Here is a 25,000-nt window from a genome sequence, read left to right on the forward strand (position 1 = left end):
ATGAACAATGAACCATGAACACATGAACACATGAACACATGAACACATGAACAATGAACACATGAAACATGAACACATGAACCATGAACACATGAACATTGAACACATGAACACATGAACATTGAACACATGAACATTGAACACATGAACCATGAACACATGAAACATGAACACATGAACACATGAACCATGAACACATGAAACATGAACACATGAACACATGAAACATGAACACGTGCAGCGGACTGCAGGCCCCTTCCATGCGTCCATGCTGCGTTCACACCAAACGAATATTCGCAACGCGTTTGGTGTGAACGCAGCATGAGAAACGCAACGAAAGACGGCGTACGAGCCTCAAGACGCTCCGTCGATGTGTATGAAACGGAGCGGACTACAAAGATGGCGGCGGGGTCAGTGTGACTGCTTTATTGTTTCAGAGGCTTTACAGGCTAAAAGTCTCCTGCACAGTAAATTACAGCTGTTTTTTTTTTTTTCTAGACCTGTTCATAATTTCTTTTTAAACAGATTTATATTCTGTATGTTAACTTTCTGTTGCTCCCAGGGTGCCTGTTATAATGTTCTGATAACATTACTTCAAAATAAAAGCGTGCAATACACTAGTTTGTCATCGAAAACTCACGTCTGCAGCATGGTTTCATAAAAGAATACAACAACACCAACAGCTTATGAATCCGATGCACGAAAACCCTGCGAAGCTTTTAGAAAATCATCTCACTTAAGGTTTCTCTTCCCAAATTCCCACTAATCGCCCCAAAAACTGTTGTTCTATGATCAAATAGCTCTTTAACGTTACCATTAATATTCACACGATCCAAAGTAACTGGACATCTTCCAGACGATCTCTGGCTGAAAGGTATATGTTATATAATCTGCACTGTGTCATCAGCGTAGAGGAGGATATAAAAAAAATAAAAATGGTCTATTTGAACCCAGAGTTTACCAGATTGCTCCTATCTGAGCAGCAGATGTTTAGAGCCCATCCCGACGCTGACGAGTTCTCGCTGAGCTCGTCAGGTTCACAGGATCTCTGCGGGGGAGGGGGGATGTAGAGGGGGGGGGGGGGGCACACCTTTCTATTCTGTTGTGGAAAGTCTGGAAATTGAGATTCTGTGGTTTTCTCTAGAAGACGGACGGGCCTCGACGCGCCCAGAATAGCCGGCTGAGTCGGTCCATCTGCTGGAGGACGACAAGAGGAAGCAGTTTCTTTTTCTTTGGTTTTGCTTCTGCAGCCAAAAAACACACAAACTCTCCAAAGTTTCGTCTTCTCGGAAAAAACGAAGAGAAACGAAGAGAGAGAAATACGTCTCAGTTTTTTTTTTTTACAAGATATTAGTGGCTGACTTCACAATCAATGACAATAGGATTAAGAACTGACAGAAAGTTGCTCTATAATATATTATGCATGATAATATGCAACACTGAGAAGCCTCAGCAGCTCTGATTGAGTTTTCCCAGTAAAATGTCTGTTATTGTTTAATTATTCTACAAGAAGCAAACATTGTCTTGTTTTTATTGTGATCGTAGTTCTTTTTTCTACAGAGAATTTATAATAATTTTGTTTGACTTAAGACTAGACGGCTTTGTGCAGGTAATGAGATCCATAAAATTAATTTACAAAACCCTGAAATATTGAGCAACAATTGTAATCGACTGTTTAATCTTCTTTTTTTTAATCACTTGTTAATGTTTTGTCTCAGAAGCCTGAAAGAAAAGCCCAATGATTATTTCATTTTTGATTATTTTTCAGTGATTTATATATTTTGCTCTACTCATCTACTTTTGGGAGTTTCTCTGTGTGTGTATATATATATGTGTGTGTGTGTGTGTATATATATATATATATATATATATATATATATATATATATATATATATATATATATACACACACACACTCAATTCAAGGGTAGAAGAGTCAAATTTTATTTATGGTCCAATATGATAAAACTGTACATAATTAATTATGTGTTGGTGTCGAATGCTGCATTAAATGCACAATAAGCCTGTTGTGACCCCACATGTATGAATCTGAATAGACATTCATTTATGGATTCATTATGTCACTGCCTGTGCTGGAGTATTTCCCTTTATTGAACCATTTAGCCCCTATTTTTATTTTATTTTGCAGCCTGATTAAACTTTATTAACTAGAAATAAAAATGTAAAAATGCATTTAAAACCTTGAGCGTCCTCTTTTGACTCGATCCGCCTCGCGACAGTTTGGGAGTCCCCCGCAGAGTATTTACTGTACATGACTGATCTTATCTCAATGTACTCTTAGAATATGCATCTTATTTTTATAAACAGGAACTACAGTCAAATTGTTTTTGGCCAGTAAATTAATTACTTACCAGAAAAGGTTGCAATGATATATATATATATATATATATATATATATATATATATATATATATATATATACATATATATATATATATATATATATATATATATATATATATATATATATATATCATTGCAACAGTCTGGGATGAACCAGGTCCAGAATCAGGAATGGAGATATATATATATATATATATATATATATATATATATATATATATATATATATATATTGATAACCGATTTGAGTTGGAAATGTCGAATATTCTTGAAGTAAATAAGACCAATACAATATTATCGAATACATCTTAATTTAAATCTTAATTTAAAATTGTAATCCTAATTTTAATATTAATTTAAAATTGTAATCTTGATTTTAATTTTAATCTTAATTTTTTTTTGACTTTGTTACTTTTTAAATTCTTTTTTTTTGTATTTTTTTATTTGCATTTACATTCTGGTCTGTTTATTTGCTTTCTTATACCTGTGTTTTATATAGAAAATGTATATACATTTACATTTTTAATTTGCATTACAGTACGGTACATTCTGGTCTGTTTATTTGGTTTCATGTGATTATTATTCATCCAATAATAATAATAATAATAATGTCAGGCAGCTTCAGGCTCTCACGTGTCTTCGTGATGGAACTCAAACATTTATTCTACTTAGTGCACATTTCAGTGCATATTTTGAATAAACTTTTCCTTTTCGGTACTTTACGGTTCTTTACTGTCTTTTCCATCGTGGTATTTTTAAATGTCCATTAAGACGGATGCATTCAGTTTCCACCTTACGGGAATAATTCAACATTTCATTTCACAGTGAAGCCTCGAGTCAAAATAAAACCTCAGAAAGAAACTCAACGCTCATTCAGCAGAAAACCCCTTTTTATTCATTCAAAGATGTGTTGAGACGGGCACACTTCCGTTTTTACGCTTTATAAAGCCAGACACACACAGACACACACACAGACACACACAGAAACACAGACACACAGACACACACACACACACACTCTCACATCCTCAGCCACGATGAGGACCGGAGCTCTGCTGCTGCTGGTCACGCTGACTCTGTGCGGCATCACCTCTCTGCACGGTGAGACGGGTCATCTGTCTATCTGTGTGTCTGTGGTTCTGTCTGTCTGACTGTCTGTCTGTCTGTGTGTCTGTGGTTCTGTCTGTCTGTGTGTCTGTCTGTCTGACTGTCTGTCTGTGTGTCTGTCTGTCTGTCTGTGTGTCTGTCTGTCTGTCTGTGTATCTGTCTGTCTGTCTGTGTGTCTGTCTGTCTGTCTGTGTATCTGTCTGTCTGTCTATGTGTCTGTGTGTCTGTCTGTCTGTGTGTCTGTCTGTCTGTCTATGTGTCTGTCTGTCTGTCTATGTATCTGTCTGTCTGTCTATGTGTCTGTGTGTCTGTCTGTCTGTCTCAGTTTAATTTGTAAGAAACAACGTGTCATCTGCATTAAAGTATATTTTTACTAATCTTCAATTTAGTGCACACATAATTTTAGGATCTTATTTATATTTATGTTGCTTTAACAAGTTTTTTATTTTACTTATCTTAAGCCGAACAATATCTAGCAAAAACTACAAAATATAATGTTATATTTCTGTAATAATTCATATTGTTTCAAACTTAGTTCAACTCTTTGATCTTGTTCTATTTAACCAGATTTGATACTTTACAGTATTCTGTCGCAAAAGAACTTTATTAAATTGTTCGTGTCCCAGTTGTAAATAATTATAATTAATTTTGAAAGCTTTCTGACTGAACTCAGGTGTGAATTCTGTCGTTTCGACCTTCTAATAATCTTCTTAATGTTTCGTCAGCGCTCCCGAGGCCGGGCTGCGTCTGCATCCGGACCCGGTCCTCTCGGGTCCCCCTGGGGGTCGTCAGGAGGATTCAGCTGATCCCCGTTTCAGGACTCTGTCGCCGGACTGAAGTCATGTGAGTTCTGGTTCTGAGGAGAAATATGTCAAATATACTCCTGGAAATTAGAATCTTACCTCCAATAACATAATAAAGGAACTCTTCTTCTTCTTCTTCTTCTTTTTTTTTAAAGTCGCAATACCAAAATGTAAAATTGCTCAATAACATGTAAAAGTCAGATAAAGTATAGTCAGCAGAATTTAAGTAAAAGTGAAAGTATTCATCTTGCTTTAAATGTTTCAGCGAGTTTTATCTGTCAAAAGTTGATCTTGTATATTTTTCATTTTAAATCCTAAATCTGCAGTAATATATATATATATATATATATATATATATATATATATCTGGTAAACTGCATATTATTTCACGGTAACTCTTAATATTTCCGGTGAATAATAATAATAAAATAGCAGTATCTCGCCCCCAGAGTCACCAGGAGGAACGGCTCTAAAGTTTGTGTCGACCCGAAGGAAAAGTGGGTCAACGAGCTGCTCAGCAACCTGGCAAAGAAGTAATTAGAAGTAATTAGTTATTTTCATGTGTGATTTGGAGACACTGTTATATATATTTTATCTCAAGTCTTTTACAATCATAAAAATGTGTGTATTTTGTGGTATTTCATCGTGTCTGAAGGAAGAGATGTTTCAAAGGAAGAGCTTCTTCCTCTTGTGTTGGTCATCAGTTATTGAGATAATGGTAATAAAAACTTAGAATTCATTTAATATTAATAATACTATAATCACCCCGTCACCCTGATCAGCACACAGCACTGAGTCCTCTATTGTCCTCTATTGTTCTCTATTGTTCTCTCAATGATGAGAAAGTAACCATTTATACTTTTAATTACAGTAAGAATGAAAACTCCGGCTCGAACTAGACGTCATCTTCTGACCCCACGGCCGACCTCCTGACCCCAGACAACCTCTGAACCCACGGCTGACCTCTGACCCCACAGACGACCTCTGAACCCACGGCTGACCTCTGACCCCACAGACGACCTCTGAACCCACGGCTGACCTCTGACCCCACGGCCGACCTCTGACCCCACGGCTGACCTCTGACCCCACAGAAGACCTTTGAACCCACGGCTGACCTCTGACCCCACGGCCGACCTCTGACCCCACGGCTGACCTCTGACCCCACAGAAGACCTCTGAACCCACAGCTGACCCCCTGACCGACCCCCTGACCCCACGGCTGACCCCACAGACGACCTCTGACCCCACGGCCGACCCCCTGACCCCACAGACGACCCCTGATCTCGTCGTATCCATGACTTCTCTTCCCATAAATAAACATCACAGACAAGAATATTCTTCAAAAAAAAAAAACGACTTGTTTATTGCCTACAGGAGGTGGAGAGGGGGGCGGGGCTTCATGTTTGGGTTCAACACATCAATCACAGCTGTCATCAGTCACTGAAACTCTTTCTACACAAACTCGTGTTGAGAAGACGAGAAGCTTCGTCCGCCCGAAAGAGTTCAAATTACTTATTGGATGAAAACGTCCAAAACCCCAAATGGCGGCTTTTTGGGGGGGAAACAATTTTATTTATAATCCCCCAAAATAAGTGTCATGTTGTTGTTTATTTTCTTTGTAAAAGCACTTTATAACTTTGGTACAATCTGACAGACTTAAAGAGGATATTTGGGTCAAACAGCAAAAACACTGTATCCTACAACTCCCATAATGCAACACAATAGTGCATATCATTAGACCCCGCCCCCTTCCTGCTCGTTTCAAATCCCTTTTTCATGCAACTCCAGCTGCGATAACCCCGATGACATCACTGTTGCATAATCAGGGTTATTATTATTATTAGTATTAATAAATCAAACATGAAGATGTTTATCATCAGAGGAGAATGTAAATCTGTCAAATGATATGAAAAGCATTAAAAAAAAAAAGTTTCCCAAAATATAATCTCAACCTGCTTTTTTTGTTTGTTTTTAAAACACGTTTATTTTTATCTGTATTGATCCGTTCTCGTCTTTTTTTCGGGGGATCGGGAGTTCCTTCGTGACTCGTAACTTTCACAGTAAAAAAGGAGCCCAAGGAGAACCGGGGTCGGCGTCCATCGGAGGATGAACTCGTCTTCTTCCAACGTCTTCAACGTTTTTTTTGCACCTTTTCTGACGTTTAAAGTTTTCCACGAACACCAAAACTCGGCGGGTTCCTCCTCCCGGGTTCCTCCTCCCGGGTTCCTCTCGACCGGTCGGACCGGGGAACCGGAGAGAGACCGCTTCCTCCGGGGGAACCGGAACGCCGGCTCGATGTAATAAAAGGTAGCACCGTTTGGCTGGTGGTCGAGGAGCCTCGCCGGGAAAAAAAAACAAAAAACGCCGGCGACTTTGAAAATACCGTCGTTTTTTTTTGGGAAGGAAAAGGAAATAAATAATATTCAGAAGTAACGGCACGTCTGGAGGTGAAGAACGTTCACGTCAACCTGTTGAGGACGTTCCCCTTCGCTCTCTCTTTAAATCACTTATTTGGCATTTTGTCGTGTTTTTTTTTCATTTTTCCACGTCGTCATTTTACAGGTTAACACACCGGGAGGAAAACGACGACTCGGCATCCGTTAACACCGTTAACGCCGTCTGGAAGAAAGAAAAAAAAAACTAAAACCAAAACCAGGTTTTTACATTCAGAAAAATCGCATGAGACGACGGTCGTGATCATCGTGTGAGAGATGACGCAGAGAAGAACAAATGATTTGTCCTCGATGTTATTGATACACAAAAAACTATGATTGCTCATGATGTCATCCCTAGGAGTTGGTGGATGGAGGGATGATGGAGGGGGTTATTCTCTGAGCGTCTTGGTCTCATGGGCAGTGATGCTGTTGTACAAACGAGGCACGTTGTTTGTAGAAAAGAGGATGTGTGGGGGGGGGGGGGGGTGCTCATAATAATGGATATTTTAATGGGGGGGGGGGGAGAAGAAAAGAAAACCTGGTGATACTGAATGGTACAAAGTAGCGATCGAAAGACGAGAGACAGAAAAACGCCCTCCGGTTAAACGACGGTTGGGTGGAGGCGGTCGTCAAGGTAACGAGTGAGAATGGTACACGCCCAGTGTCGGCCTCACCGCGTCCGGCAAATCACGTGCAAAGAAAAGCTCGGTAAAGGTTTCAGAGTTGTTTCCTTCTCTTTAAAGTTCAATTTAAAAAGACCCCGCCCCCCCCCCCTTAGCCCCCGCCCCCCCTCGGTATCAGACCACAACATCTTTTGTTTGTACCAATCAAAAGGTCGTAAAGTCAAAGTGTCGTAAACTTGGACCAGATTCGTGAACTCAACCGACGATACAGGAAGTACAAAAAGAAAAGAAGCAAAGCCAGATAAAAGAAAGAAGATGGTTCTCGTTGGCTAAACTGGTCATTATCTCCCGGCAGCTGGTCTGGACGACGTCGAGCGTGTGATTGGTCCGTCAGCACCGATCGGTATTGATCAGTGTTGATCGGTATTGATCCCGAGTCTGAACCTCTTTAAAACCTTCTGGCAGCGAACAAAACTCTTTAAGTTCCCTCGCTTGTTCTTCTTTGGGAGTGCAGCAGCAGTTTTATCAAAAATGCACCAAGACGTGGGACCTCAACAACAACAACAACAACAACATAATATGCATGTAAACACACATCACCTGTGCTTCATAAAAGGATTCTTTTCAAACCAGTAGCTTCCTGTTTGGTTTTGCTCATACGACTCCCGAGAGCCTTTAGAGGTACAGCTGGATGCATAGCTTAGCTTAGCTTAGCATAGCTTAGCATAGCCCTGAGTTACAACTGACAGAAAGGGCTCTGAGCTCAAAGTCCACAGGAATCTGGCGTCAAGAGGCTCCAACAACCTTTTCGGTGAATACATTCGGCTCCCGGTCACGAATCAGAAGTTTTCATTCGTCTCCGATAAATAAATAAATCTCATCGTCGACGGATCACAAGTCGCTCGTGTTCTTTGGCTCGGCAGGCGGCGACGTTTAAAAAGCTCAAAGCGAACAAGGATCTTCGCCGGTTTATTTCAAAGTAACAGATTATTTCTTGGGGGTTATTTTGGTTGCTCGTCAATAACGTTTCTCCGTCGTCGCCCTGCAGGAAACTCGACGAGTAAAAACATTCAGCGACGACGGAAGAGAGACGTTCAGGACCCGTATCGTGGAAGAGGAAATAAAAACGATATGAAATGAGAAATCGTGGTGGTGGATGCAGCAGCAGCAGCAGCAGCAGCGGTCAGATTCAGAGTCGTTGCCCCGGCAACGAGCACGACGTCATCAGGCGACGTCTTTAAATGAATCCGAGAGACCCGAAAAACAACTTCGGTTATGATTCACGAGCAGCTGTGACTTCTATTCTAGTTCCTGTTTGACAAAACAAAACAAAAAAAACTACTTTTAAAACGCCCGATCGGTTCTTTAACCTTTAAAATATATCCACGCGTGACTAAATTAAATATTTCGGCGTGTCAGAATTGAAAATATGAATCCGGTAGTTTGTCGTGTTTCTCCGTTTAAAATACCCGTCGGTTAATTTGGGACTAATTTCCGTCGACTGACATTAATATCGAGTCGTGGTTTTCTTTCTCTCCTTTTTACGCAAAAATTTCACGGCTGTGTGAAAATGTAAGAAAAAAAACAAACAAACCCAAAAAACAAATTAAATTCAGCTTCTCTGCTGACATTTTGTGTAGTTTATCTTTTTAAAAAGTCGACCGCATGAGTCGTGAAGGTTTTGCGGCAGAATCTACAAGCGGTTATTGTTGGAAGCCAAAAACACAACAAAAAAAAACTAAATCGACATCGGGGGTTACCATAGCAACATCGTCCCAAGCCCAATATTTGGTATCAATTTTTTTTTTTTTTTTTTCAAGGGGAGAAAGAAAAAAAAAAAAGCCAAAAAAAGTAATAAAACATTTACAGGTTGTGCAAAAAAAAAAAACACAAAAAAAAAAAAACGGAGCAACAAACGGGCGAATACTTCACTCCTTGTGGGTTTGAGTTCTGACATGATCGGTGGACTGTACAGGGCTCTGGGGGGGCGGGGCGGCTGCACTACCGGTGGACCGGCAGGTGCAGCCCGTTGAGGGGGTTGAGGGGGCGGGGCGGGGCGGGGTGCAGCTCCAGCTGGGCCAGCAGGGAGAAGTGGTCGGAGGGGATGTGCGGGTGGGGGCAGCCGGTGATGTTGTTGTCCACCAGCCAGTCGCTGTCCAGCGGGCCCATCAGGCCCAGGACGCTCATGTGGGTCCTGGAGAAGAAGATGTAGTCGATGACGCCCTGCGGACACAAGGAGAGGTCACGGGGTCCATTCAACGAGGATTATTATGTTACTATTAGAATATTAATTGTATTATTATATTAGTACCAGGAAGAAAAATCTGCCTCAGAGGGTCAGACGGATTCAAAGTTCACTTTTCTTTAAGTTTTTGGTTGATTAATTTAATAATAATAATAATGTTTGGCATGAACCCAGCACAGGAGTGGCAGTGCATTGTTTTCCACATGTCGAGCCCTTTTTGGAAAAATAAATAATTAACCCCAAACAAATTGACAGAGTCGTTGCCCCGGCAACGAGCACGACGTCATCAGGCGACGTCTTTAAATGAATCTGAGAGACCCCGAAAAACAACTTCTGTGAGATCGGTTATGATTCACGAGCAGCTGTGACTTCTATTCTAGTTCAGTTTTGACAAAAAAAAAAAAAATTATACTTTTAAAACGCCCGATCGGTTCTTTAACCTTTAAAATATATCCACGCGTGACTAAATTAAATATTTCGGCGTGTCAGAATTGAAAATATGAATCCGGTTGTTTGTCGTGAAACAACATAACGCATTAGTTTCATTATTTCGGTGGTTTACAAAAATGTGAAATGTATTTTGTTAATTTTGTTTTCCTGCCATCAATTAGCAGATTTGATTAAACTTGCTTGAGTGTAATTCAATGAACTCGTGAGCCGGTTACCTTGAAGTCGTAGGTGTAGTTGGTGTAGAGCATCAGGTTGCTGTCGTAGGCGCTCTTCAGCTGGAAGCTGTGCGTCACGCTGCCGTCAGAGTTGCCGTTCTTGCCGTTGCAGCTGAAGTTGGTGAGACAGTCGTTGTAGCGCAGCTCCTTGAAGTCCTTGTGGTTCTCGGCCACGCCGCCGTTGCTCAGGTACTCCACCACGCCTGGATCACAGGGAGGGGAAACGACGTGAGTCATGTGATCACAACTTAGAAATATATATATATATATACACACACACACGCACGCACCGGAGTCGGGCAGCGAGTTGAGGTCAGCGCACAGGACGATGGGGATGGAGGACGGGTCGGAGGCGGGCGAGCCGGTGGCCACGGAGCCCGAGGCCCTCTCGGCGATGCTCTTCAGCTCCGACAGGAACATCATGGTCTGGACCAGCTTGACGTCCGAGTACTCGGGGTCCCAGTGCATGTGGGCGTTGGCCACCAGGATCAGCTGCCTCTCCTGCGGAGGCTTCACGCCTGAAAGCGGACGACGAGGAGAAAGTGGATGAAGCCAACGGGGTTTTTTAAAGAAGAGATCTTAAAAGAGATTATGAACATGTTCAAACTTTAAATGTAACCAACAGAGTCTCGTTGAACCCCAACTCAGAATAAACCCCAGCGACCAGGAAGTGACCACATCTGGACTGAGGAGGAGTGACGAGTGAGTATAGAGACCTGTCAATCACCTTCTAGCCCCGCCCTAAAGCACACCCTGCTGGTTGACTCTAAATGACCATAAATTACTAAATGAACATCACGCTGTATTGAAGAAGACTTGAAACTAGAGATTGAGACCAAAACTAATGTTTACAATGTTTACTGAGGAATACATCAAGAGAAGTAGAGTCATTTATATAGACTTCTATACAACCAGAGGAGTCGCCCCCTGGTGGTCAGGAGAGAGAATGCAGCTTTAACACATGACGCATAGACTTCTATACAACCAGAGGAGTCGCCCCCTGGTGGTCAGGAGAGAGAATGCAGCTTTAACACATGAAGCATAGACTTCTATACAACCAGAGGAGTCGCCCCCTGGTGGTCAGGAGAAAGAATGCAGCTTTAACACATGAAGCATAGACTTCTATACAACCAGAGGAGTTGCCCCCTGGTGGTCAGTAGAGAGAATGCAGCTTTAACACATGAAGCATAGACTTCTATACAACCAGAGGAGTCGTCCCCTGGTGGTCAGGAGAGAGAATGCAGCTTTAACACATGAAGCATAGACTTCTATACAACCAGAGGAGTCGCCCCCTGGTGGTCAGTAGAGAGAATGCAGCTTTAACACGTGAAGCATAGACTTCTATACAACCAGAGGAGTCGCCCCCTAATGGTCAGGAGAGAGAATGCAGCTTTAACACATGAAGCATAGACTTCTATACAACCAGAGGAGTCGCCCCCTGGTGGTTACTAACACGTGCTCTGAAGCTGCTTCTTACCATCGGAGAACATCTCCTTGTTGACCTCGAGCAGAACGGCCACCCCGATGTTGTCTTTGGTCATCACCCGGTTCAGCATGACCTCGGAGCCCTCAGAGTTGGCCAAGGCCACCTGGTTGAACTCCACAGTGTGTTTCTGGACCAGAGTAAACCTGCGGGGGAAATAAAGCGGCATAAACATACACGTTTCTCTTCTTTCCTTCAATAAGAACTCAGAATTCAGACACCAAATGTATTAATTAAATTTGAAATAGAAGAATAAAACAATTCAAACTTTAATTTAGTCAACGTTGTGACAATTTCCTTCCGGATTTAAATGACTTTTCCCATCCAGAAAGGCATCAGTGACCCTCGATCGTTATTGAACTGTAACGATCGAGTTATTGGAGATGTTTGAACTGTGAATTAGTTCAGCTGATATTCCAACAGCGCGAACTGTGGACTCGCCTCTATTTCTATTGTGAAGTCTGAAGAAAAGCTTCGCTAAAGCAACAACGTTGCCTGTTAATTAAATGGGCTGCTTTTATTGTGAAACCCTTGACACTGAAACAGGAAGCTGTGTCTATTTAAATCTTAGCTTCCAGTTCTCTTCTCTCCTTATTTAAACCGTTGCTCAAAAGGGATCTTTGTCTCTTTTGTTTTTTGTCTATTTGCAAACAGGAAGTGCTACAAAATAAAAGCCTCAAAGACCTTTTAAAAAGACGGCATCAAAAAACAACACAAAAGGGTATTAAAGATAACACAAAAGCCAGAGAAGAAGAGAGACTCGCTTGTTCGGTCTTGAAGAACACGGCGCAGCCGGTCCACGTGTTTCCGCTCCTGTTCAGAAACCAGCTTGGCGCGAGACTTTGGACAGAAGTATCCGTCGTAGCCCGCGCTCCTTCAGCGTGTCCAGGAACATGGCGTAGTACTGCTCCGTCTCCACCTCCTGCAAGAGCCAAGGAAATGCATTCAAGATCGACGGGCAATATGACATGACCGACGATGACTGAGGGCCCCCGCAAGGCTCTTAAAACAAGTACATTAAGATGTTGTCATTAAAATTAACAAGGAAATTATAATAATAACCATTGAATTTCCTTGAAATTCAGGCGGAGAGGCGCTACTACCAGAGCTGACACAGCAGCCTTGAAGAGGCCATCGCCCCGGGGCCCGCGGGACCCTTAACGGGACATTAGAGGGACCTTAACGAGAACCTAGAGGGATTAGAGGGACCTTAGAGGGTCTTTAACAGGACCTTAACGGGACATTAGAGGGGACTCTTAACGGGACCTTAACGGGCACCCTAGAGGGATTAACGGGACCTTAGAGGGTCTTTTAACGGGACCTTAACGGGACCTTAACGGAACCTTAACGGGACCTTAACGGAACCTTAAAGGGACCTTAAAGGGACCTTAGAGGGACCTTAACAGAACCTTAGAGGGACCTTAACGGGACCTTAAAGGAACCTTAAAGGGACCTTAACGGGACCTTAGCAGAAACCTTAACGGGACCTTAACGAAACCTTAACGGGACCTTAACGGGACCTTAATGGAACCTTAGAGGGGACCTTAACGGGACCTTAACGGAACCTTAGAGGGACCTTAACGGAACCTTAACGGGACCTTAATGGAACCTTAACGGGACCTTAATGGAACCTTAGAGGGACCTTAACGGAACCTTAACGGGACCTTAATGGAACCTTAGAGGGTACCTTAACGGGACCCTTAAATGGAACCTTAGAGGGACCTTAACGGGACCTTAACGGGACCTTAATGGGACCTTAACGGGACCTTAAACGGAACCTGAGAGGGGACCTTAACGGGACCTTGGACTGCTCGGATGGGTAAAAAATGTGTACTGTTTTTGGGACGCTGGAACACTTGGAGGTCTGAAATTGGATTACAGCTCGAGGGACATTACATCCTCTGTGTGATGCTTAGCAGAAGCTTCTTACCGTCAGAAAACAAAGAAAGAAGGAATTAAAAACAAAGCCAGGCTTTAAGTTGGAGGCGGAGTCTGCCTCCAGCCCGAGAGGCCCGCTCACGTACCTGCCAGGCTGATGATGTCGGCGTCGCAGCCGGTGATTTCCTCCATGATGCCTTTCTTCCGGTACTCTCCCAGTTGAGGGCCCAGGACGGACAGTAGCCCGTACAGCTGCCGCGTGGCCGTACTTATCGCACAGCACGTTGTAAGCACATGACGGGTGAACCGGCTGCAGAAGAGAGAAACGCACAAAGCCCATTACTGCGGTTTCACCTTTCCAGGTGTCCGATGTGTCTGACCCGTGAAGCTCCTCTCCAACAGGAAGCTCCACCCCGATGAACGTACCTGAGGGACTCATTTGGTCTCGCTCCTTCAGAGTGATCCAAGGTCTTTGGGGGAGCTGCTCTGGGTGCACTGCGAACACACAAGAGACACCAGCGCTCACTGGTCTGTGACTAAAAACACACCCTCTGCCTCAGGTGTGCAGCGAACTGACGCGTAAACGTGCACGAGGACCCGATAACTCACCTGCAAGATTGTCGAGCATGTAGTTCAAAAGCTTTCTGGTTCCGTCCGGCTCCTGGTACAGATTGAGGATGTCCTGGGACAGCGGGTTTCCTGCCAAACAAATAGAATAACTAATATCTGACGAGAAGTTCCCTCAGTCGAGTAAAGAAATAAGGATTCACTCGGCGATGGAGTTTAAAATAATGTCAATCGTGAATAAAAAGCTCACCTTTTAGCCCCAAGGTTTGTAACTGGAAAAGCCTCCCGAGTTCATAAGGCAGAACTCGTAAAAGATTGTTGTTTAAAAGCAATTCCCTGCAAGAACAAAAAGGGACAGAAATGATCAGTTTTGTGCGTCTCACATTTATTTAATGACGTCGAAACACGTCGTTGTCTCTTCACTCGCTTGTCATCTCCGTTTTACTCCCACTCGCATTATTAATATTATTATTATCTTCCTCTTTCATTTTTATTTTTTCCCCCCACGTTGAATCAGAAGAGTCATTTTTACGAGATGAAACTAGACGCTGCGAAGTGAAGGGAAAGCTTTTGATTAAAATAAGTGTGAACCTCAAACAAGTAGACAATGTCAGCAGGAAAAAAGAATTAGACCGACAGAAATGATTATAAAGAACACGAGTTCTGTATCAATGTGATGAAGAACACTCATTTTAAGGTATTTAATTCATACTATTAGAAAGAAATCTCCCCCTTACATACATCTCAAACGTGGTTTCTCAATTAATTCCAGAAAATGTCACAATTTAGATCTCTACAGTGATGTGAAACGACTGCATCCTGAGGTGATACACCGTCTGTGTACCGGTGTCCCCCGAAGCCCCTGAAGGCATCGCCTCACCTGAGAGACACCATGTTGCCCAGCTCGGCGGGCAGGCTGCGCAGCTTATTGGACGACAGGTTCAGGTAGACCAGGTAGGGCAGCTTGGCGATGTCCGGCGGGATGCGGCTCAGGTTGTTGTCGTTGATGTGCAGCGCCGTCAGGTGAGTGAGCGTCCATAAGGAGGTGCTGAGGCTCCTCACCCGTCCTGAGGAATTATTGATTATCATCTGCTGAATACTTTGCTTTATCAATGCCGGAAAATATATATATATATATATATTCTTTTTTTTTTTAAATGCCAAAATCCCAATGCATTCAAATAAATAAATAAAACCACTTAAATAATAAAAAGTTTAAAGTGATTTTCTGTTGATTAATAATCTGCAACACCAGAAATCAGAAACAAGCGCTCAGCTTCTGTTTGCTCGCACAAACAGAGTTAATAAATGAAAAACAACAACAAACACACACATAAAAAACACCTGAAACTGGTTTGATACGTCTCGTCGTCTCACTGATTAAATACATTTTTAATGGCTTTCCCATCAAGGCACTGGGGACACTGGGCTCAGCATGCAGGAGACCCTTTGTCCCTTAATGGTTTGTTAGTCGGACTGACCAGAAATCTCGAGCTCGGCCCAGTAAGACTTCTTCCCACTGGCCACCTCCTCCGCTGGCATGATGGTGTAACATCTGCGGGGATCTGGAGGATCATATTTTTCCTTTGGCATACCTGTTAATCTGAAGAGCAAAGCAGGAAACACAGATGTTGACTAAAAAGAATTAGAATATGCATTAAAACTAATTATAAATAAAAGGCAACTTTAAATAAAAGGCAAAATGTTAAAGAAAAAAAAGGCTAAATAATATCATCATAAATAATAATATAATATAAAATATAACAAAAATAATACCATCATAAAGACATGTGAAATAAATAATTTAAAACAATGCAATATAATCTATAATTAAAATAATACCCTACTTAGGAAGTGATTAAATAAAAAAGTATTTTCTGGTTCAGTGTTAATAACATATTTGGTCATTAACACAGTTTTAAAGTTGTTTTTTTTAAGTTTTAAAAGTGGCAGCCATGTTTTTAAAATCAGCAAACAACGGTTGCAAAACATTATATATATATATATTATTATTGATTCATGAGCCAATTATTTTCACGAGTATTACAACGATAAATGATTTTAGGCTGCACGGTTTCAAATTGTTCAGCCAAAACACACAGATATTAAATGTACATATAGATATAAAACAGAAAATAATCCTCACATTGGAGAAAACTTGGAATAATTAATACGACTAAACAATAAAAAAAATAGAGAAACTGCTCTACGACAAAACCAAAAAAAAGTGTTTTGCTAAATATTTCCCCAGTCATTTAAATATTAAAAATAAGCGTCTGGTTGAGTCAGCGTTTAATGGCACACAAAACCCTCAACCAACTCTGGAGCAGCTGGAGGACTTTGATCCACAAGCCACAGCAAATAAAAAATAAAAACAAACAATTATGCAATTACTCACCTCTAACCTGATTCATGAGAGACATTTTTCTTTAAATAATTCATTTTAAAATGGCTGTTTGTTTGTGCATCTCTTGCCTGAATTTTTATTTTTTTCTTGTTTTAATATTTAATTATTTGACTAATGCAACGTTGATCTGTCTTCTGGGACAATTTGGTGAAATTGAATCACGTAACAAAACAGTTTTACACAATAATAATGTTAAGCAAAGATAAATAGTGTATTAATCCGTGCAGCTCTTATAGGTTTAGGGTGCATTGATCATCGATTATTTTACATTCGCCAAATCGTCGTGCGTATCAATACTGATGATTTGAACCGCATCGTCCAGCTCAACCATTACAAAGTGAAATAAATAAGAATAATTTAAAACAATGCAATATAAAATGTAATATTATTATATCTAGAATGTAATCACATTTTTTTTAAAGAAGCTTTTGATTGTAATTTTGATTGTATACATATTTAGTCTTGAACACAAATACAGTTTTAACATTTTAATTATTTTTTAAAAGCTATAAAAGTGGCAGCAACGATGGCTGCAAAAATATATATATATATGTTTTAATGTCAAATGTTCCACAAAAAAAATTAAACAATCAAAAAATATCTTTATAAAAAAAAAAAAAAATACAATTCGGAAATAAATTAGAGCACATTTTGGCCTCCAATACTTAATTGGAGCTGGTTTAACACACGACATTATAATAACACATGCACTGCCAGTAAACACACACAGACACACACACACACAGACACACACACACACACACACACACACAACGTGCAACTAAAACAAAGTTGTGTGAGAAAGTCAATGTTCTTTATGGTCAAAATGTTCAGAACAAGTTGCGTAACTTTGTTTACTTGTGGGCAGATACACACAAGGCATGCTGGGAGATCTTTGATCACGTGTCTGAAGACGACGACGCGGATCATCGACATGTCTTCCGAGGGCTCGCGAGGCCGTGACAGCTCCGCTGCCATGGGAAACACTTTTAACAAGTTCAATAGAAAATATGTCGCGATGGCAACTGCGCCGACAGCTGAGTGTCCAAACATAGCTGTAGTGTGAAAAGTGACACCTGACAAGCACGTGACGTAAAAATGAAACGGGGGGGGAGGGGGAAACCCTCACCAGCTGTCACACCTGGCAACGAGGTAAACCACGCCCCTTACGGTTGTGTCCGGAACCTTCAAACAATTTGAATAAACGTTGAAAATGTCGTCAAACCGGCCCGCGAGCCTCAAGAAGGCACGGCCGGCGAAGGGTGCGCGTGCCGCCCGGTGCTCACCGAAGCGGACTGCCCGAGGGGGGGTAACGTTAACGGTAGACGGGGGGGGGGTTGGCACACGCGGCGGAAGCGGATTTTAAACTGTGAAATCTAAACCCCGGTGGTGGTGGGGGGGGGACATCCGGGACGGCGTGTCCGCGACATTAGGACAGAGTCAGAAAAATGACATTACCTTCATTCGGGAGCGGAAGAAGACGATTTATAGAGGGAATTGGTGGCGACATGCAGACGGCGGCTGTTGAACCCGTTTAGACCCTGAACGTCTCGGAAGCAGAAGCAAGAACAACAAACGCGGCTTCCGCTCGTGCGCGTCAGCACGCCGCGTGCGCACCCGGATTCTTTCCCCCGCTCATCGTCGTCGAGAAAAAAAAATGGTGTCTAAGCTCATTTTTAACATTTAACAACAGAATAAAAATAATTAAATAAAATGTTGTCGTTTGAAACTTACTTAATCATACTCTGAATAGTGCATTTTTTTCTGTTACAAAGTATTAGCAAACTACATTTAAATAATATTATATAGATATACATATATATTAGCATGCATATATTTAGAATATGTAGAAGCTACTGCCTAAGACGGCCTGCATTTAATCCAGTAAGAACATTTTCTTACTCAATCATATTTTAGTTTTATTAATTCCTCTCCAGATTCTGTAAAAAACTAAATATTCCCATAACTCAGACATTTACTAAAATAAGTAAATACTGGCATATCAAACTCATGCCGAATATGAAGGCGGACCCTAACAATTATATATATTTACTCAGTATACGACGTAGATTTAAATTATCTACCAAAAGTCAAGGTAACGTTTAGAGTGACAGGTTTTTTAATGGAGATGTCGTTTTTACCTCCCAGGTGGAACCGTTCAGCGCGTGTCTCCGTTTCCACACGGACCAGCGACATTCCCAAACATGGCAACCTGCACGCGGACCGTGTGGAAAGGTCAGTTGTTTTTGTGATATTTAGTTGAGTTTAAGTGACAGTGAGTTTTCGTGTTGTGCATATAATAATATAATTACATGGTAATTATTTAAGTCCTCTATCGTTTCGGTTAGAAGGCCCCAAAAAAACATGGACGCCTGTCAGAAATGTGTATAATTTATATTCTCACCGAACGTATTTAACAGTTCCACGCGCGGGGCAACATTATTTAAGGTTATATCGTATTTATTACGATTGTTCGATCAATTCGGCATTCGTGTTTGTAATAAGGCGGCTTTTAAATTCATTAAAATACTCGTTTTTCCAGAGCGTCCTTGAACGCATCGTGGTGGGCGGTGATGAGGACTGAAACACACCGATGTTTACTTCAATTAAAGTATTTATTAGGTATGAGGAATTAAAGAGTTAACATAAACGGTTAAATCTGGGCATTAAACACTATTTAAACTGTCCGATTTATTAGATTATATTTAACTTTATTCATCCCCAGGGGGACATTTCTTGAACAACAAAACAAGAATTTAAATAATAAAGGAAAATGTAAAAAAGAAAAATTCTACAAATATACAATAATATAAAAATAGCACATACATTTAATGATTAAAATATTAAAGGAAATGAAAATGTAAAAAATAAATGATTAATATTCATGAATTAATTAAATTAGTAACTCAAACTTTACACACACACACGCACCCATACACATCATCTATTCAATTCAGTTTATTTTGTATAGACCAATATATATGTATAGCCCCCCCCCCCCCCCCAAAGCCATAAACATTGCCTTGGAGATAAACGCATGCCCAGAATTTACAATATTCATAAACACATCTCCCCATTTGACTCATATCCAGCCAACCATTTTATTTAATGAGGCCTACAACTCCTTTTGTGTTGCCATCAGCTTGCAAGACAGACTGTGTGTGTGTGTGTGTGTTTGATCTCTTAACAGCTTCTTTTTTTTCCCTTCTCTGTTCCAGTTTTAGCCGGATGTCAGAGGCAGCTGCTGAGGGCCGGCGGCCCCCCCCCTGCTCTGAGGAATCCGCCCGTCAGGACGCTGGCAGCTGTCAAGTGAGTTCACAAACCCGTCGCTAAAGCAAAACAAGCTTTTAAAGATCTTCATCCGGGGAGGAGCTTCTGTCCAGAAGAACCAGCTTGTTGTTTCCTTTGCATATTAAAAATATGTTAAGATATTCTAAAAAGAGTAGATGGAGTTTGGCCCAAATGTGTCTCGGTGCTAACGTCTCCCTCGTGTGTCAGGGCGCTGAGGAAAGACAAGAAAGAGGACAAAGAGAAGGAGGCGAAGAAAGAAAGGACGGTCGTCGACGACAAAGACCGCCATAAGCCCTTCGGCAAGACGGCGTGGACCCCCGTGGACGACGTGTACTTCATGCGGTACTACCCCCGCACGCTCTACGGAGCGGCGGACGCCGTCGACCTGCTGAAGGACCTTCAGAAGCTGGACTTCACTCCCCAACGGCAGCCTGTTTACATCGATCTGAGGCTGGACATGAAACTGGAGAAGAAGGTATCGGCCTATAGGTCTTTTTGAGGGGTGCGGGGGGGGGGGGGGCTTCATTAGACAGGAAAGGGAATGAAGGATGACGTCTACCGGGCAGCTCTGATGAAGCGTACCGGCCCTTTAAATCTCTCGGCCCCTCAGAAATTGGATGTGAACAGTTCTGATTGGTCTCGTCAAAAGGCAACGAGCTTTAGCGTCAGCTGATTGGCTCTGCTTCTCAGTGGGAGGCGGCTAGTGATGTTTGTAACGTCCTCCATAATGTTTTAGAGAGGAAGGATGTAGTTTGTTTCTGTTCTGTAACACACACTCATTGACGAAATGACATCAACCAGGGTTCATACGGTCATGGAAAAACCTGGAAAAGTCATGGAATTTTTAAAAAACGGTTATTTTCAGGCCTGGCAAAGTCCTTGAAGAAAAAATAATAATTAAATCCCAAAAGTTTTGGAAAAGTCATTGGAAATTTGTTTTATTTATTATTATATGTTCATTTACGCTGAGTTTGAAATAATTAATATGCTGGAGTGAACGCACCTTAACTGAAAGGTTCGGTTGCCGTGGCAACAGTAGCTCAGGGATAATCCACTCCGCCAGGGGAGTGTAGATTTAACCGTGTTGGCCTACATGTGGAAAAGTACTCATTGTTAAAATACTCATTGTTAGTTTAAATAATAAATGTTCTCACTTATTCATGTATACACTGAGATTTCTCACAAAACTATAATATCCCCCCCCCCCCCCCACAGAAAGAGTGGACTCGTTCGTCAGCACGGTGCACCTCCCCCACCCCTTCAAGACGGAGAAGAACACCGTTCTAGTTTTCACTGAGGTGAGAACTTTACTCTGAATGAACTGCTTTAATAATCAATAACGAGTCAGTTTCATTTCCTCTGAACGGGTCCCTCAGACCCTCAGACCCTCAGACCCTCAGACCCTCAGACCCTCAGACCCCCAGACCCTCAGACCCTCAGACCCCCAGACCCTCAGACCCTCAGACCAGCAGGGCTGTGGGTCGTAACCCCCATGACGCTGGCTAACGAGCACTGGGTCCGCCACCCAGACCGGGTTCATTAAGGTTTCTGTGCAGGATCCTCTTCAGGCTCAAGTCGCGAAGGACAGCGGCGCCGCGTTCGCCGGAGGAGCCGAGCTCGTTCAGTCGGTGAGTTGTGGAAACAAAGACGCCTTTACATTTATTTAATATATATATATATACACATATATGAATATAGTGTCATTATTTTAACATGCAGCCTTACAAACGGTTGTCATGTCACCGTTTCCTCTCGGAGTGAAGAGATGGTGAGTTTTGGGTAGAAGGTCCAGATGTTCACAGCTTACAAGCCCATAATATTCAGTTGTCTTTTAAAACCCTCATAGTCAGATCTGGTAAACACACACACACAAACGACACACACACACACTCGCACACACACACACTCGCACACACACACACACCTTTCACCTCATCCTATCTGACGAGCAGATCCTGGATGACGAGGTCTCGGCAGACTTCTACGTGGCCGTGCCCGACATGCTGCCCAAGCTGCTGCTGCTGAAGAACAAGCTGAGGAAGAAGTTCCCCAAGAGCAAGAGAGGTACGCAGCTGAAGCTTCTCCTCCTCCTCCATCATCCCTTCTCCTCCTCCTCCTCCTCCATCCCTCCTCCTTCTTCACGTCTTCCCTCCCTCCTCCTCCTCCTCCTCCATCTCCTCCTCCATCCCTCCTCCTTCTTCACGTCTTCCCTCCCTCCTCCTCCTCCTCCTCCTCCTCCATCCCTCCTCCTTCTTCACGTCTTCCCTCCCTCCTCCTCCTCCTCCTCCCCCTCCTCCTCCTCCTCCTCCTCCATCCCTTCTCCTTCTTCACGTCTTCCCTCCCTCCTCCTCCTCCCCCTCCCCCTCCTCCTCCTCCTTCCCCTCCTCCATCCCTTCTCCTTCTTCACGTCTTCCCTCCCTCCTCCTCCTCCTCCCCCTCCTCCTCCTCCTCCATCCCTCCTCCTTCTTCACGTCTTCCCTCCCTCCTCCTCCTCCATCCCTCCTCCTTCTTCACGTCTTCCCTCCCTCCTCCTCCTCCTCCTCCTCCTCCATCCCTCCTCCTTCTTCACGTCTTCCCTCCCTCCTCCTCCTCCTCCCCCTCCCCCTCCTCCTCCTCCTCCTCCATCCCTCCTCCTTCTTCACGTCTTCCCTCCCTCCTCCTCCATCCCTCCTCCTTCTTCACGTCTTCCCTCCCTCCTCCTCCTCCATCCCTCCTCCTTCTTCACGTCTTCCCTCCCTCCTCCTCCTCCATCCCTCCTCCTTCTTCACGTCTTCCCTCCCCCTCCTCCTCCTCCTCCATCCCTCCTCCTTCTTCACGTCTTCCCTCCCTCCTCCTCCTCCATCCCTCCTCCTTCTTCACGTCTTCCCTCCCTCCTCCTCCTCCTCCTCCATCCCTCCTCCTTCTTCACGTCTTCCCTCCCTCCTCCTCCTCCTCCCCCTCCCCCTCCTCCTCCTCCTCCTCCATCCCTCCTCCTTCTTCTTCGTCTTCCCTCCCTCCTCCTCCATCCCTCCTCCTTCTTCACGTCTTCCCTCCCTCCTCCTCCTCCATCCCTCCTCCTTCTTCACGTCTTCCCTCCCTCCTCCTCCTCCATCCCTCCTCCTTCTTCACGTCTTCCCTCCCCCTCCTCCTCCTCCTCCATCCCTCCTCCTTCTTCACGTCTTCCCTCCCTCCTCCTCCTCCATCCCTCCTCCTTCTTCACGTCTTCCCTCCCTCCTCCTCCTCCTCCTCCTCCTCCATCCCTCCTCCTTCTTCACGTCTTCCCTCCCTCCTCCTCCTCCTCCCCCTCCCCCTCCTCCTCCTCCTCCTCCTCCATCCCTCCTCCTTCTTCACGTCTTCCCTCCCTCCTCCTCCTCCTCCTCCATCCCTCCTCCTTCTTCACGTCTTCCCTCCCTCCTCCTCCTCCATCCCTCCTCCTTCTTCACGTCTTCCCTCCCTCCTCCTCCTCCATCCCTCCTCCTTCTTCACGTCTTCCCTCCCTCCTCTCTCAGGCTCCGTCGGCGTCCACATTCCCAAGATGGTGTCGTTGTTCCAGACGGGTCACGAGGTGACGGTGGAGGACGAGCGCTACGTGAGGACGCAGATCGGGCTGGTGAGACGGGAGGAGACACGTTCATCTCATTGAACGTTGTCGAGATGATCCCGTTGTTGTCTCCGCTGCAGTGAAACCTCAAACGTTGTTTCTTTCCTCTGCGCAGCTCGACATGCCCACAGAAGAGCTGCTCTCCAACCTGCAGACGGTGCTGCTGGACGTCTGCTCCCACCGACCGGCGGGTACGGGTACGTCCACCGGAGAGCACCTCGTGGATTTATTAGTTTATTATTTTAGAGAGAGGAACAAATATATATACAGTGAGACTGAGGGTTTCTCCTTTTTCTTCACACTTTATCAGAAATGGTGTATTTCATCGCAGCAGTCTTAATAAAATTATTATTATCAAAATAACATTAATGCCATGAGGTTTCAGTGCATTCGGACTGTAAAACCACAACTCTGGTTTCCATAGTGTGCAGGAATGAATGGAAACTAATGGCGGCTGCATCAGGGGCCCCTTTTGTGGCCCTTAGTGGCCCTTAGTGCCCCTTTTGTGGCCCTCAGTAGCCCTTAGTGCCCCTTTTGTGTCCCTCAGTGGCCCTTGTGTGACCCTTAGTGCCCCTCAGTAGCCCTTAGTTGTCCTTAGTGCCCCTTGTGTGGCCCTTAGTGCCCCTTTTGTGTCCCTTAGTACCCCTTTGTGCCCCTTTTGTGTCCCTTAGTGCCCCTTGTGTGGCCCTTAGTGCCCCTTTTGTGTCCCTCTGTAGCCCTTAGTGCCCATTGTGTGGCTCTTAGTGCCCCTTTTGTGTACCTTAGTGGCCCTCATTAGCCCTTAGTGCCCCATTTGTGGCCCCTCAGTGGCCCTTAGTGCCCCTTAGTGGTCCTCAGTAGCCCTTAGTGGTCCTCAGTAGCCCTTAGTTGTCCTTAGTAGCCCTTAGTAGCCCGGAACCTCTCGTACCAACAGATCTTTCCCGTTGGTCTTGAATCTCTCCGGGGGGCCGCGTGGCCACACGAGAGCGTTTCCTACTCCACTTCCTGCCGTGTGCGTGAACACAAGCTCCTCCTCTGGACCACCAACTCTTTTGGAAACGCACAAAGTGTGGAGCCATCGAGCCAGAGTCCTCTCTCGAGTGCGCCGCAGGTCAGATCTCCTGCAAGAGGTGCACGGTGACTCTGAGCACATTGTTTCATTCCCTCGAGCAGCGGATCGTCTCGCGCCCTTTTTTAATGAGGCGTAAAGAGTCTTCTGGGCTAAACTTCACAGACACGCTGCATCGTGTGGGTGATGAGGCCAGCAAGAAGAAGAAAGGAAAACCCAGGGGGCTTCTGGGAATTATTCATGACCAAAAAGCACAATAATGCGCTGATGAATGAAGACCTGAATGCAGAGAAATCTGAGACACCCGGGGAAAGAAATGCACAAATAGCTGCTCATAAGTTAGTTGTATGTATGTATGTATGTGTATATATATGTATGTATGTATGACACAACTCTTCCTCCTCCTCCTCCTCCTCCTCAGGACCTCTCATCGAGCGGGCGATCATCGCCAGTCAAACCAGTGAAGCTCTGTGGTTCAAGAGCGAAGACCTTTTACCGAAACCAG

At 43.8% G+C, this 25,000-nt stretch overlaps 3 protein-coding genes across 3 annotated transcripts in view; 2 read left to right on the forward strand and 1 right to left on the reverse strand.

Moving 5' to 3' along the window:
• The first annotated feature begins 3,327 nt into the window (after positions 1–3,327).
• On the forward strand, positions 3,328–5,312 carry LOC117736173 (C-X-C motif chemokine 11-1). The gene is made up of 4 exons (XM_034541299.1): positions 3,328–3,465; positions 4,197–4,314; positions 4,724–4,807; positions 5,146–5,312. The coding sequence occupies exons 1-4, from the start codon at positions 3,402–3,404 to the stop codon at positions 5,171–5,173; spliced, it is 294 nt and encodes a 97-aa protein (XP_034397190.1). The 5' UTR covers positions 3,328–3,401; the 3' UTR covers positions 5,174–5,312.
• Positions 5,313–9,217: 3,905 nt separating this feature from the next.
• cnot6l (CCR4-NOT transcription complex, subunit 6-like) lies at positions 9,218–15,768 on the reverse strand. The gene is given in 15 exon segments (XM_034541302.1): positions 9,218–9,554; positions 10,242–10,444; positions 10,532–10,759; positions 11,719–11,872; positions 12,492–12,518; positions 12,520–12,591; positions 12,593–12,653; positions 13,757–13,815; positions 13,818–13,847; positions 13,849–13,866; positions 13,868–14,097; positions 14,212–14,301; positions 14,420–14,505; positions 15,050–15,236; positions 15,651–15,768. Coding segments are annotated over 15 exon segments (1,779 nt in total). The 5' UTR covers positions 15,763–15,768; the 3' UTR covers positions 9,218–9,332.
• A 2,189-nt stretch (positions 15,769–17,957) lies between these two features.
• mrpl1 (mitochondrial ribosomal protein L1) overlaps positions 17,958–25,000 on the forward strand; it is a 7,161-nt gene continuing 118 nt past the window's right edge. Inside the window, exons 1-11 of the mRNA XM_034540726.1 lie at positions 17,958–18,236; positions 18,725–18,811; positions 19,795–19,885; positions 20,075–20,342; positions 20,931–20,970; positions 21,083–21,165; positions 21,424–21,495; positions 21,820–21,931; positions 23,356–23,456; positions 23,563–23,644; positions 24,917–25,000. The exon at positions 24,917–25,000 is cut by the window's right edge and continues 118 nt beyond it. Coding sequence (XP_034396617.1) covers positions 18,781–18,811; positions 19,795–19,885; positions 20,075–20,342; positions 20,931–20,970; positions 21,083–21,165; positions 21,424–21,495; positions 21,820–21,931; positions 23,356–23,456; positions 23,563–23,644; positions 24,917–25,000 — 964 coding nt within the window. The 5' untranslated portion in view covers positions 17,958–18,236; positions 18,725–18,780. The remainder of the gene's footprint in view (positions 18,237–18,724; positions 18,812–19,794; positions 19,886–20,074; positions 20,343–20,930; positions 20,971–21,082; positions 21,166–21,423; positions 21,496–21,819; positions 21,932–23,355; positions 23,457–23,562; positions 23,645–24,916) is intronic.

Source organism: Cyclopterus lumpus, chromosome 9 (genome assembly GCF_009769545.1).
Source record: "Cyclopterus lumpus isolate fCycLum1 chromosome 9, fCycLum1.pri, whole genome shotgun sequence".
NCBI lineage: Eukaryota > Metazoa > Chordata > Actinopteri > Perciformes > Cyclopteridae > Cyclopterus > Cyclopterus lumpus.